Below are 15,207 nucleotides of genomic sequence, written 5' to 3'. Positions count from 1 at the left end.
TCCCCCCCCCGACATCACTGGGCAAACAGAACCGTATCTGCCCCTCAGATCCGGGTCCTGAGCCCACTGCTGCCCATTAACACACACTTACACACAGCTCCTGTGCGTATTTAATTCAATACAGGGTCAAAAAGGATTTGCAAATTACATCAATCTGTTTTATTTACATTTTACACAGAATCCTAATTGTTTTGGAATTGGGGCTGTATTACTGTGTGTGTGTGTGTGTGTGTGTGTGTGTGTCTTGCCTGAATTGCTGTGTGTGATGCTCTTGTTGGTAATCTTCACCATGCTCCAGATCATCTTCAGGAAAAAACTTGGGTTGGTCCACACACCCTGCCCTAACGGCAAACTCTTCACACACACGTGAAATCTACACACACACACACACACACACACACACACACACAGACTGATGATGTGTAAGGAACTGATACAGAGGGTGGAGGTGGGCGGGGAGGTGTTACCTCATGGCCTGCAGCAGGAGAAGTTTGTAGATGTTTGTGTACACCACTTCAGTAGAGTTTAACTGGAACAGAGTGAATAAGAACATGACAGAACGATGCAGTCACATGATGAAACGTTTCATTTATAACGAGGTCAGTGTGCAAGTCTGACTCACGCCAGCATCCAGAAGAACGCTGTCACATTTCAGCCTGAGGATCTTCAGCAGCTTTTTCCTCATGAACATGGCAGGTGAGTGGGCGGAGCCTAGCGTCAGGCTGTAGCGCAGCGATTGGCCGGCGTATCTGAGAGTGCCAGGATAAATGGTGTAAAGTTGGGGTTACTCTGTAAGGGTGTGTGATGGACAGATGGAGAAATGGAGAGATGGAGTTTGTACCCAGAGTAATCGTTGAAGACGTGGAGGGAGCGAGTGTCGATCAGCAGACCACACCATGGGAACAGGCAGTGCGCCGGGAACGCCGTCATCCCCACACACTCCAGCTCATCACTCACCGGGAAATTCACCGCCACCTTCTGAGGGTTAATCACACAGCCATAATCCGGGACGCCCACCATTAACGTCCTGACAGACAGACAAACAGACAGAGGGTTAATCACACAGCCGTAATCCGGGACGCCCACCATTAACGTCCTGACAGACAGACAAACAGACAGAGGGTTAATCACACAGCCGTAATCCGGGACACCCACCGTTAACGTCCTGACAGACAGACAAACAGACAGAGGGTTAATCACACAGCCGTAATCAGGGACGCCCACCATTAACATCCTGACAGACAGACAGACAGACAGACAGAGGATTAATCACACAGCCGTAATCTGGGACACCCACCATTAACGTCCTGACAGACAGACAAACAGACAGAGGGTTAATCACACAGCCGTAATCAGGGACACCCACCATTAACATCCTGACAGACAGACAGACAGACAGAGGATTAATCACACAGCCGTAATCTGGGACGCCTACCATTAACGTCCTGACAGACAGACAGAGGGTTAATCACACAGCCGTAATCTGGGACGCCTACCATTAATGTCCTGACAGACAGACAGACAGAGGGTTAATCACACTAGGGGTCGACCGATAATCGGCCTGGCCAATATATCAGGCCGATATTCTGCATTTTTAGGGTTATCGGTATCGGCCATAATTTCCACCGATATGCCGATAACATGCCTTTTTGCAGCCATTTCGCTCCTAACGCAACTGTCACTGCACGTCCTTTCCTGCACTCGCCTCTCTGAGTTCAAGAATACGGTCCCGCCCACCACAACATCTGATTTGTTTGGCACAAGAGATATAGCCAATCAACACGTGTAGCTAAACGCTGTGAACTGTTTCAAGGCGGCCGTACAGGCACTCTGGCAGAAGCGGCACAAGGGAAACAGCCAATCAACACACGTAGCTAAACGCTGTGAACTGTTTCAAGGTGGCCGTACAGGCACTCGGGCAGAAGCAGATCCCACTTCAAGGTAAGGACACGCTGCTTTTGCCGCAATAAGTCACAAACACACAAGTTGCAAAAAGCACAACATCATTAATGTTGACTTCCGTTTCCGGTTGAGAGTACGTAGTGCGCGAGTTTGCTGCCTCTTCTCCCCGGTGTTTTCTTTCTTTTTTGTTTTCTTTAACTGTGCTTCTGATTTTTTTGCAACGTATTATCCTTTTTTTTTTTCTTTCTGGTTAATTTCGGACTCTTCCTGCTTGGTTTTGACACCGGCTTTTGCAATCACCTGTAGCTAACCCGCCTTCGAGCCTCCGCTTTCTTTCCACCCGCTTGACTTCAGCAGTGGTGAGTGAGTTTCCACCTTTCACCACGCTGTTGTCTGTTTTATGTGCTGGTTAGTCAAATTGCTTCCCTGCACTGTACTCTGGGTGTGGAACCGCTGGTGTTTTGGCTACGTTTATGAGCGGTGTTAGGCTAAGGTGGCTTTGCACCTTACATTGGACTGCGTCTGTCCTCTGTTTTTGGATCATGACTGTGGGGCCTGGGTATTGGTTTTGTGGCCCGGCTTTTACCCATGTTTTACACCTACTTGCCGGAGGAATTAAAAAGCCTTAGTGCGCGGCACCGCTTGGATTCCGCGGCATTTAAACTGTGCCGCTCTATTGGAATTGCGCGCCACCCTCGGTATATTCACCGCTCTCCGACTGCTCATTATGCTTCGGAGTCTTCCATACCCATCATATGGACTCACAATCGGATTGCCAAGGTCAACAAGAACGCTCATGGAGTTAATCACGGTGTTCTTCGCTCACTTGGGAAACTGCAAGGTTCTGCTGTCTCTGGATTGTCACCTGTGTTTCCTGCGAAGATTGGCCTTTTAAACTCCCGCTCCATCACCAACAAAGCGTCGCTCATTAATGACCTGATTATCCAAAAGACCCTGGACATACTTCTGCTGGTGGAAACATGGCAACAGGCTGAGGACTATCTACATTTAAATATGTCTTCACCATCTGGATACACATATTTTTCGAAGCACCGTCTCACAGGGAAGGGTGGAGGCCTAGCTGCAGTCTTCAGATGTGGTTTGAAACTTAAAGAGATTGTTTTTCACGATGTTACATCCTGTGAATATCTGGCTTTGAAAACCTCCAGTCCCACACTAATGTTGCTGATCTTAATCTATCGACCTCCCAAATCATCACCATCTCTTTTTCTGTCTGAACTGAATGAACTGCTAACTGCAGCCTCATCTGTCTGTCCTGCCGTCATTCTTCTGGGTGACTTTAATATTCATGTTGACATTAGTTGCTCCCTTACTGATGAGCTCTTGACTGTCTTTGAATGTTTTGGTTGAACTCAGCATGTTGACTTTCCCACACATAATCCTGGTCATATACTTGACTTGCTTTGCTCTACTGGTACAAAAATTGTATCTGTATCGGGTTCTGATGGAGGTTTTACTGACCACAAGTTGATTGAGTGTTGTCTGTGTGCCTTCTTCTAAACTTCCTCTGCGTTCTACTGTCTCTTTCCGTAATCTTTCTTCTATTGATGTGCATTCTTTCTCTGCCTCTCTTCTTTTTGTAAATTTGCTGAGGTTTCTTCTCCTGATGATACGGTTGCTATTTACAATAATACTATATCTAACACAATTATTTTGCTCCCCTTAAAACTAGACAGGTCTCTGCGAATCGTGCCTCTCCTTGGTTCACCTCTGAGCTTAGGGCCATGAAGGCCAAGGGAAGGCGGCTAGAGCGCCTTTATAAGAAAACTGGCCTTACTATTCATCTTTCACTCTTCTCTGAACACATCACAAAGTATAAGGATGCTCTTAATGCTGCTCGATCCTCCTACTATGCTAACATCATTAAGAGTGGCAACCATAGACCCAAAACTTTGTTTAATACAATAAATAAACTTCTTCAGCTCCTTCCTCAAACAGTCCCAGCTCCCCTGCTCAGTGTCAGGCTTTTTTGGATTTTTTCAATGATAAAATTGCCAGTATTTACCAACACTTTCATTCTGAAATTCATTCTTCTGTTCCGCTAGTAGCTCTTTCTCATAAAGCTGACTGCTGTCTCTCCGTTTTCTCTCCTGTTGATTCTTTTAAAGTATCGGAAATTATGACTAAGTCCTCCTCCTCCTCATGTCTGTTGGACCCTGCACCCACTGCACTTCTTAAATCCTGTGTATCTGCCATCTCCCCTTATATTGCTCATTTGATTAATCAGTGTTTTGCTTTAGGCACTGTTCCCATCTCCCTCAAAATTGCTTCAGTTACACCAATACTAAAGAAACCTGGTCTAGATTCTCTTTCACTGTCCAATTACAGACCCATTTCAAATCTCCCTTTCCTAGCTAAAGTAATGGAGCGAGTTGTAGCCTCTCAACTTCATACTTTCCTTGCTCATAATGATCTCTATGAACCCTTTCAGTCAGGCTTTCGCAATCTGCATAGCACTGAATCTGCTCTCTTAAGAGTTGTTAACAACCTCCTGCTCTCAGTTGATGCTGGCCATCTCAATGTCCTTGTTCTCTTGGACCTCACTGCCGCCTTTGACACCGTACATCATGAGATACTCATTTCCAGACTATCTTCTTTTGGTATTACTGGCTTAGCTTTATCCTGGTTTCAGTCATATCTAGCAAACAGGCTACAGTTTATTTCTATTGGTGTCCATAAATCATCCACTGCTACTGTTGCTCAAGGTGTGCCTCAGGGTTCTGTCCTTGGTCCCCTTCTTTTTATATTATATGTTTCTCCTATAGGCCAGATTATTCGTAACCATGGCCTTAACTTTCATTGTTATGCTGATGATATTCAAATCTACGTCACTATCACCCCTTCCATAGCCTCTGTTCAGCTGCTAAGGACTTGCATCACTGACCTTAAGCGATGGCTGCATAAGAACTGTCTTAAACTTAATGCTGGCAAAACAGAGGTTCTGTTAGTAGGTACCAAAAGACAGGTTCTGAACTTCTCCAGTTTTACTATTGATGTTGATGGTGTGTCTATTCATCCTTCCCAAGTTATAAAAAACCTTGGAGTTATCTTTGACTCCACCCTTACGTTTGAACCCCACCTTAAACTAATTACTAAGAATGCTTTCTTTCACCTCCGCAATATTGCATGTCTCCGCCCTTTTCTCTTGGAAACTGATGCCAATATGTTGGTCAATGCATTTATTTTTTCTCGTCTTGACTATTGCAGTTCTCTCTTTTATGGTCTCCCTGCCACATTGCTCAATCGCCTGCAGTCCATCCAAAACTCAGCAGTAAGAGTCCTCACACTCACCAAGCGCACTGCTCACATCACTCCTGTTTTACAGCAACTGCATTGGTTGCCAGTTATCGCTCGGATCAAATACAAAATCTTGCTTTTAACCTATAAAGCTCTTCATGGTTTCTCTCCTTCCTATCTCTGTGAGCTAATTCATTTGTACCGTCCCTCCCGCTCCCTCAGATCTTCTGTCTGTGGACTTCTGACTGTCCCACGTTTTAAACTGACATCTATGGGTGGCAGATCATTCAGTGTTGCTGCTCCTAAACTTTGGAACTCGTTACCACAATCACTTCGTGACTGTTCCACTCTCTCTTCCTTCAAAGCCAACTTTAAAACTTTTCTCTGTACCTCACACTACTCTTCCTATTTTTTTCTTTTTGGTGGTAACTCTCTTGTAAAGCGTCCTTGGGTTTGTGAAAGGCGCTATATAAATTGAACTTATTATTATTATGTTTACTAGGGATGTCCCGATCCGATCACGTGATCGGAAATCGGGCCCGATCACATGGTTTCAGACTCGATCGGAATCGGGCATTGCCTCCCGATCAGAGATCGGATATATATCTATGTAATATATTCTCATTTTAAACACATCAATAGCTATGCGTTGGCACAGAGTGAGACCAGACCTCTTGTCTCAACACAGCAACATCAACGCGTGCGGCATGACATCACTTTGTAGCGGAGACGCTATTGGTTATTGGCTGCCTGTTGCCGGCAAAGTTGAACACGGAAGCAGTTCGAAGCGGAAAGCAAAGAATGAGATTTTTTTTTTTTTCGTTGGATGACAAAAGAAACGGGCTCAAACCTGAAAGGGTAGAAATGCTTGTTTTCATCAAGAAAAACGTTCATTTCCTTAATTGAAATTACTGTACACCACTGTGAGATGCGTTCTTAAAAGCAAATTACTGGCACTGTGGCACTTTATTTTTTTTTATTTGTTTACATTCCTGCCAGGTATTTTAAGGTTATTTTTTTAAATTTGTTATTTATTGTTCAAACTGCCTCACGTAAGTGCTCTGTTTGCTAACGGAGTTGTTGGATGTTAAAATAAGGTGTTAAATAAAAAATGAGGAACATCCTGGATCCGTTTCTTTCCTCGTCTTTATTTTTTATGGATTATAAGAAGTATCGGATCGGGACTCGGTATCGGCAGATACTCAAAATCAAATGATCGGTATCGGATCGGAGGGCAAAAAAACCTGATCGGGACATCCCTAATGTTTACATTCTTCATCTACTACTCGTTAAAATTGTCCATTTGCATCTGTGTAGCCAGGCAAACTTAGCTTATGGAAGGAAGCACTTGAATTAGCCTACAACCAACTAGTCTGGCTGAAACTACATGTAATGTTGTCCATAGTAAGCAGTCCCCAGCATAACGTAGGCTGCAGTCATTTTTAAATCCCCGTCTGGAAATGTTGTGAATGTGTCAGTAGTTCTACTCGAACAGTAGAATGACAGCCATACAGAGAGGTGGTCAAGGGAAGACGAAATAAAACGTAATATTTGTGTTCTGTAGGCTAGCGCAAGCCTACTGGCTATTTGTTATGGTGATGAGTAAACTTCATGACGTGACTCGTGCTCAGAAAGCGCATTGCACTTGTATATGTTAGGTAACTTTATAAAGCGCTATTTGAACATTTAAACAAGCCGGGTGTGATATGGTGCTAGCAGGCTGTGTAATACTGTAGGGAGTTTGTCAGGACGCTTGTTGTGGGCTCAGTAATTAATTGTGTCGTGGATGCACACTTGCTTGGATAAATGCTAATGAACGAAACACATCAATTAAACTCTTGACTTAAATGTTCTTGTGCTGCTTCACATTGCGCTATAATGTACTCCACTAGTATTTATAATTCTTGCGCAAGTGATTCTCCTCGCTAGCGCTTCTGATTCGGAAAGCGATATACTCTTAAAGGAGCAGAGCCGCGCGGGGCCGCCCCCTCACTCCGACTTCCGTTCTCTGAACAGACTCTTAAAGGAGCAGCCGCTCCTTTTAACCAGAGCTTTTAACACTCCGTTCTCACTTTCTCTATCCTGGCCGTTCTCACTTTCTCTGTCGCCCCCCACAGGCCAGGCAGACAAGCTGCCCAGCACAGCCTAGCCTATGAAAATAATTTTACAGTTAAACATACATTTCACACACTGTGTCAGTGTGTGCTATGTTTAATTTCATGTGAATTATAATGTTTACATTTATCGGTTGCACATATCGGTTATCGGCATCCCAATTCCATAATAATCGGTATCGGCCCTGAAAAAAACCATATCGTTCGATCCCTAAATCACACAGCTGTAATCCGGGACGCACACCATTAACGTCCTGACAGAGACAGACAGACAGACAGACAGACAGACAGAGGGTTAATCACACAGCCATAATCCGGGACGCCCACCATTAACATCCTGACAGACAGACAGAGGGTTAATCACACAGCCGTAATCAGGGACGCCCACCATTAACGTCCTGACAGACAGACAGAGGGTTAATCACACAGCCATAATCCGGGACGCCCACCATTAACATCCTGACAGACAGACAGAGGGTTAATCACACAGCCGTAATCCGGGACGCCCACCATTAACGTCCTGACAGACAGACAGAGGGTTAATCACACAGCCGTAATCCGGGACGCCCACCATTAACATCCTGACAGACAGACAGAGGGTTAATCACACAGCCGTAATCTGGGACGCCCACCATTAACGTCCTGACAGACAGACAGAGGGTTAATCACACTGCTATAATCCGGGACGCCCACCATTAACGTCCTGACAGACAGACAGAGGGTTAATCACACAGCCGTAATCTGGGATGCCCACCATTAACGTCCTGACAGACAGACAGAGAGTTAATCACACAGCCGTAATCTGGGACGCCCACCATTAACGTCCTGACAGACAAACAGAGGGTTAATCACACAGCCGTAATCTGGGACGCCCACCATTAACGTCCTGACAGACAGATATACAGACAGACAGAGGGTTAATCACACAGCCGTAATCCGGGACGCCCACCATTAACGTCCTGACAGACAGACAGAGGGTTAATCACACAGCTATAATCCAGGATGCCCAGAATTAACGTCCTGACAGACAGACAGACAGAGGTTTAATCACACAGCCGTAATCTGGGACGCCCACCGTTAACGTCCTGACAGAGACAGACAGACAGAGGATTAATCACACAGCTATAATCCAGGATGCCCACCATTAATGTCCTGACAGACAGACAGAGGGTTAATCACACAGCCGTAATCTGGGACGCCCACCATTAACGTCCTGACAGACAGACAGAGGGTTAAATCACACAGCTATAATCCGGGTCGCCCAACATTAACGTCCTGACAGACAGACAGACAGACAGACAGACAGACAGACAGACAGAGGTTTAATCACACAGCCGTAATCAGGGACGCCCACCATTAACGTCCTGACAGAGACAGACAGACAGAGGGTTAATCACACAGCCATAATCCGGGACGCCCACCATTAACATCCTGACAGACAGACAGAGGGTTAATCACACAGCCGTAATCCGGGACGCCCACCATTAACATCCTGACAGACAGACAGAGGGTTAATCACACAGCCGTAATCTGGGACGCCCACCATTAACGTCCTGACAGACAGACAGAGGGTTAATCACACTGATATAATCCGGGACGCCCACCATTAACGTCCTGACAGACAGACAGAGGGTTAATCACACAGCCGTAATCTGGGATGCCCACCATTAACGTCCTGACAGACAGACAGACAGAGGGTTAATCACACAGCCGTAATCTGGGACGCCCACCCTTAACGTCCTGACAGACAGACAGAGGGTTAATCACACAGCCGTAATCTGGGACGCCCGCCATTAACGTCCTGACAGACAGATATACAGACAGACAGAGGGTTAATCACACAGCCGTAATCCGGGACGCCCACCATTAACGTCCTGACAGACAGAAAGAGAGTTAATCACACAGCTATAATCCAGGATGCCCAGCATTAACGTCCTTACAGACAGACAGAGGATTAATCACACAGCTATAATCCAGGATGCCCACCATTAATGTCCTGACAGATAGACAGAGGGTTAATCACACAGCCGTAATCCGGGACGCCCACCATTAACCTCCTGACAGACAGACAGAGGGTTAAATCACACAGCTATAATCCGGGTCACCCACCATTAACGTCCTGACAGACAGACAGACAGACAGACAGACAGACAGACAGAGGGTTAATCACACAGCCGTAATCCGGGACGCCCACCATTAACGTCCTGACAGACAGACAGAGGATTAATCACACAGCTATAATCCAGGACGCCCACCATTAACGTCCTGACAGACAGACAGACAGACAGACAGACAGAGGGTTAATCACACAGCCGTAATCCGGGATGCCCACCATTAACATCCTGACAGACAGACAGACAGAGGGTTAATCACACAGCCGTAATCCGGGACGCCCACCATTAACGTCCTGACAGACAGACAGAGGGTTAATCACACAGCTATAATCCAGGATGCCCACCATTAACGTCCTGACAGACAGACAGACAGACAGACAGACAGACAGAGGGTTAATCACACAGCTATAATCCAGGATGCCCACCATTAACGTCCTGACAGACAGACAGACAGACAGAGGGTTAATCACACAGCTATAATCCAGGATGCCCACCATTAACGTCCTGACAGACAGACAGACAGACAGAGGGTTAATCACACAGCCGTAATCCGGGACGCCCACCATTAACGTCCTGACAGACAGACAGAGGGTTAATCACACAGCTGTAATCCAGGATGCCCACCATTAACGTCCTGACAGACAGACAGACAGAGGGTTAATCACACAGCCGTAATCTGGGACGCCCACCATTAACGTCCTGACAGACAGACAGAGGGTTAATCACACAGCTATAATCCAGGACGCCCACCATTAACGTCCTGACAGACAGATATACAGACAGACAGAGGGTTAATCACACAGCCGTAATCCAGGACGCCCACCATTAACGTCCTGACAGACAGACAGAGGGTTAATCACACAGCTATAATCCAGGATGCCCACCATTAATGTCCTGACAGACAGACAGAGGGTTAATCACACAGCCGTAATCCGGGACGCCCACCATTAACGTCCTGACAGACAGACAGAGGGTTAAATCACACAGCTATAATCCGGGTCGCCCACCATTAACGTCCTGACAGACAGACAGAGAGTTAATCACACAGCCGTAATCCGGGACGCCCACCATTAACGTCCTGACAGAGACAGACAGACAGAGGGTTAATCACACAGCCATAATCCGGGACGCCCACCATTAACATCCTGACAGACAGACAGAGGGTTAATCACACAGCCGTAATCCGGGACGCCCACCATTAACATCCTGACAGACAGACAGAGGGTTAATCACACAGCCGTAATCCGGGACGCCCACCATTAACGTCCTGACAGACAGACAGAGGGTTAATCACACAGCCGTAATCCGGGACGCCCACCATTAACTTCCTGACAGACAGACAGAGGGTTAATCACACAGCCGTAATCCGGGACGCCCAACATTAACGTCCTGACAGACAGACAGAGGGTTAATCACACAGCCATAATCCGGGACGCCCACCATTAACATCCTGACAGACAGACAGAGGGTTAATCACACAGCCGTAATCCGGGACGCCCACCATTAACATCCTGACAGACAGACAGAGGGTTAATCACACAGCCGTAATCCGGGACGCCCACCATTAACATCCTGACAGACAGACAGAGGGTTAATCACACAGCAGTAATCTGGGACGCCCACCATTAACGTCCTGACAGACAGACAGAGGGTTAATCACACTGCCATAATCCGGGACGCCCACCATTAACGTCCTGACAGACAGACAGAGGGTTAAATCACACAGCTATAATCCGGGTCGCCCACCATTAACGTCCTGACAGACAGACAGAGGATTAATCACACAGCCGTAATCTGGGACGCCCACCATTAACGTCCTGACAGACAGACAGAGGGTTAATCACACAGCCGTAATCTGGGATGCCCACCATTAACGTCCTGACAGACAGACAGAGGGTTAATCACACTGCTATAATCCGGGACGCCCACCATTAACGTCCTGACAGACAGACAGAGGATTAATCACACAGCCGTAATCTGGGATGCCCACCATTAACGTCCTGACAGACAGACAGAGGGTTAATCACACTGCTATAATCTGGGACGCCCACCATTAACATCCTGACAGACAGACAGAGGGTTAATCACACAGCCGTAATCCGGGACGCCCACCATTAACATCCTGAGAGACAGACAGAGGGTTAATCACACAGCCGTAATCCGGGACGCCCACCATTAACGTCCTGACAGACAGACAGAGGGTTAATCACACAGCCATAATCCGGGACGCCCACCATTAACATCCTGACAGACAGACAGAGGGTTAATCACACAGCCGTAATCCGGGACGCCCACCATTAACATCCTGACAGACAGACAAAGGGTTAATCACACAGCCGTAATCCGGGACGCCCACCATTAACATCCTGACAGACAGACAGAGGGTTAATCACACAGCCGTAATCTGGGACGCCCACCATTAACGTCCTGACAGACAGACAGAGGGTTAATCACACTGCTATAATCCGGGACGCCCACCATTAACGTCCTGACAGACAGACAGAGGATTAATCACACAGCCGTAATCTGGGATGCCCAACATTAACGTCCTGACAGACAGACAGAGGGTTAATCACACAGCCGTAATCTGGGACGCCCACCATTAACGTCCTGACAGACAGACAGACAGAGGGTTAATCACACAGCCATAATCCGGGACGCCCACCATTAACATCCTGACAGACAGACAGAGGGTTAATCACACAGCTATAATCCAGGATGCCCACCATTAACGTCCTGACAGACAGACAGACAGACAGACAGAGGGTTAATCACACAGCTATAATCCAGGATGCCCACCATTAACGTCCTGACAGACAGACAGACAGACAGAGGGTTAATCACACAGCCGTAATCCGGGACGCCCACCATTAACGTCCTGACAGACAGACAGAGGGTTAATCACACAGCTGTAATCCAGGATGCCCACCATTAACGTCCTGACAGACAGACAGACAGAGGGTTAATCACACAGCCGTAATCCGGGACGCCCACCATTAACGTCCTGACAGACAGACAGAGGGTTAATCACACAGCTATAATCCAGGACGCCCACCATTAACGTCCTGACAGACAGATATACAGACAGACAGAGGGTTAATCACACAGCCGTAATCCGGGACGCCCACCATTAACGTCCTGACAGAGACAGACAGACAGAGGGTTAATCACACAGCCATAATCCGGGACGCCCACCATTAACATCCTGACAGACAGACAGAGGGTTAATCACACAGCCGTAATCCGGGACGCCCACCATTAACATCCTGACAGACAGACAGAGGGTTAATCACACAGCCGTAATCCGGGACGCCCACCATTAACGTCCTGACAGACAGACAGAGGGTTAATCACACAGCCATAATCCGGGACGCCCACCATTAACATCCTGACAGACAGACAGAGGGTTAATCACACAGCCGTAATCCGGGACGCCCACCATTAACATCCTGACAGACAGACAGAGGGTTAATCACACAGCCGTAATCCGGGACGCCCACCATTAACGTCCTGACAGACAGACAGAGGGTTAATCACACAGCCATAATCCGGGACGCCCACCATTAACATCCTGACAGACAGACAGAGGGTTAATCACACAGCCGTAATCCGGGACGCCCACCATTAACATCCTGACAGACAGACAGAGGGTTAATCACACAGCCGTAATCCGGGACGCCCACCATTAACATCCTGACAGACAGACAGAGGGTTAATCACACAGCCGTAATCTGGGACGCCCACCATTAACGTCCTGACAGACAGACAGAGGGTTAATCACACAGCCGTAATCTGGGATGCCCACCATTAACGTCCTGACAGACAGACAGAGGGTTAATCACACTGCTATAATCCGGGACGCCCACCATTAACGTCCTGACAGACAGACAGAGGATTAATCACACAGCCGTAATCTGGGATGCCCACCATTAACGTCCTGACAGACAGACAGAGGGTTAATCACACTGCTATAATCTGGGACGCCCACCATTAACATCCTGACAGACAGACAGAGGGTTAATCACACAGCCGTAATCCGGGACGCCCACCATTAACATCCTGACAGACAGACAGAGGGTTAATCACACAGCCGTAATCCGGGACGCCCACCATTAACATCCTGACAGACAGACAGAGGGTTAATCACACAGCCGTAATCTGGGACGCCCACCATTAACGTCCTGACAGACAGACAGAGGGTTAATCACACTGCTATAATCCGGGACGCCCACCATTAACGTCCTGACAGACAGACAGAGGATTAATCACACAGCCGTAATCTGGGATGCCCAACATTAACGTCCTGACAGACAGACAGAGGGTTAATCACACAGCCGTAATCTGGGACGCCCACCATTAACGTCCTGACAGACAGACAGACAGAGGGTTAATCACACAGCCATAATCCGGGACGCCCACCATTAACATCCTGACAGACAGACAGAGGGTTAATCACACAGCTATAATCCAGGATGCCCACCATTAACGTCCTGACAGACAGACAGACAGACAGAGGGTTAATCACACAGCTATAATCCAGGATGCCCACCATTAACGTCCTGACAGACAGACAGACAGAGGGTTAATCACACAGCCGTAATCCGGGACGCCCACCATTAACGTCCTGACAGACAGACAGAGGGTTAATCACACAGCTGTAATCCAGGATGCCCACCATTAACGTCCTGACAGACAGACAGACAGAGGGTTAATCACACAGCCGTAATCCAGGACGCCCACCATTAACGTCCTGACAGACAGACAGAGGGTTAATCACACAGCTATAATCCAGGATGCCCAGCATTAACGTCCTGACAGACAGACAGAGGATTAATCACACAGCTATAATCCAGGATGCCCACCATTAATGTCCTGACAGACAGACAGAGGGTTAAATCACACAGCTATAATCCGGGTCGCCCACCATTAACGTCCTGACAGACAGACAGAGGGTTAATCACACAGCCGTAATCCGGGACGCCCACCATTAACGTCCTGACAGAGACAGACAGACAGAGGGTTAATCACACAGCCATAATCCGGGACGCCCACCATTAACATCCTGACAGACAGACAGAGGGTTAATCACACAGCTATAATCCGGGTCGCCCACCATTAACATCCTGACAGACAGACAGAGGGTTAATCACACAGCCATAATCCGGGACGCCCACCATTAACATCCTGACAGACAGACAGAGGGTTAATCACACAGCCGTAATCCGGGACGCCCACCATTAACGTCCTGACAGACAGACAGAGGGTTAATCACACAGCCATAATCCGGGACGCCCACCATTAACATCCTGACAGACAGACAGAGGGTTAATCACACAGCCGTAATCCGTGACGCCCACCATTAACATCCTGACAGACAGACAGACAGAGGGTTAATCACACAGCCGTAATCCGGGACGCCCACCATTAACATCCTGACAGACAGACAGAGGGTTAATCACACTGCTATAATCCGGGACGCCCACCATTAACGTCCTGACAGACAGACAGAGGATTAATCACACAGCCGTAATCTGGGACGCCCACCATTAACGTCCTGACAGACAGACAGAGGGTTAATCACACAGCCGTAATCTGGGATGCCCACCATTAACGTCCTGACAGACAGACAGAGGGTTAATCACACTGCTATAATCCGGGACGCCCACCATTAACGTCCTGACAGACAGACAGAGGATTAATCACACAGCCGTAATCTGGGATGCCCACCATTAACGTCCTGACAGACAGACAGAGGGTTAATCACACTGCTATAATCCGGGACGCCCACCATTAACATCCTGACAGACAGACAGAGGGTT

General features: G+C 47.6%; 1 protein-coding gene across 1 annotated transcript in view; it reads right to left on the bottom strand.

Moving 5' to 3' along the window:
* The window catches only part of tert (telomerase reverse transcriptase), a 67,738-nt gene that overhangs the window by 1,640 nt on the left and 50,891 nt on the right, over positions 1–15,207 (bottom strand). The window contains exons 11-14 of the mRNA XM_060915521.1: positions 842–1,027; positions 623–749; positions 468–529; positions 249–373 (exon numbers count right to left, since the gene is read on the bottom strand). Coding sequence (XP_060771504.1) covers positions 249–373; positions 468–529; positions 623–749; positions 842–1,027 — 500 coding nt within the window. The remainder of the gene's footprint in view (positions 1–248; positions 374–467; positions 530–622; positions 750–841; positions 1,028–15,207) is intronic.

This window comes from Neoarius graeffei, chromosome 2, assembly GCF_027579695.1.
Source record: "Neoarius graeffei isolate fNeoGra1 chromosome 2, fNeoGra1.pri, whole genome shotgun sequence".
Lineage (NCBI taxonomy): Eukaryota > Metazoa > Chordata > Actinopteri > Siluriformes > Ariidae > Neoarius > Neoarius graeffei.
This window is presented reverse-complemented; position numbering and strand designations above follow the sequence as displayed.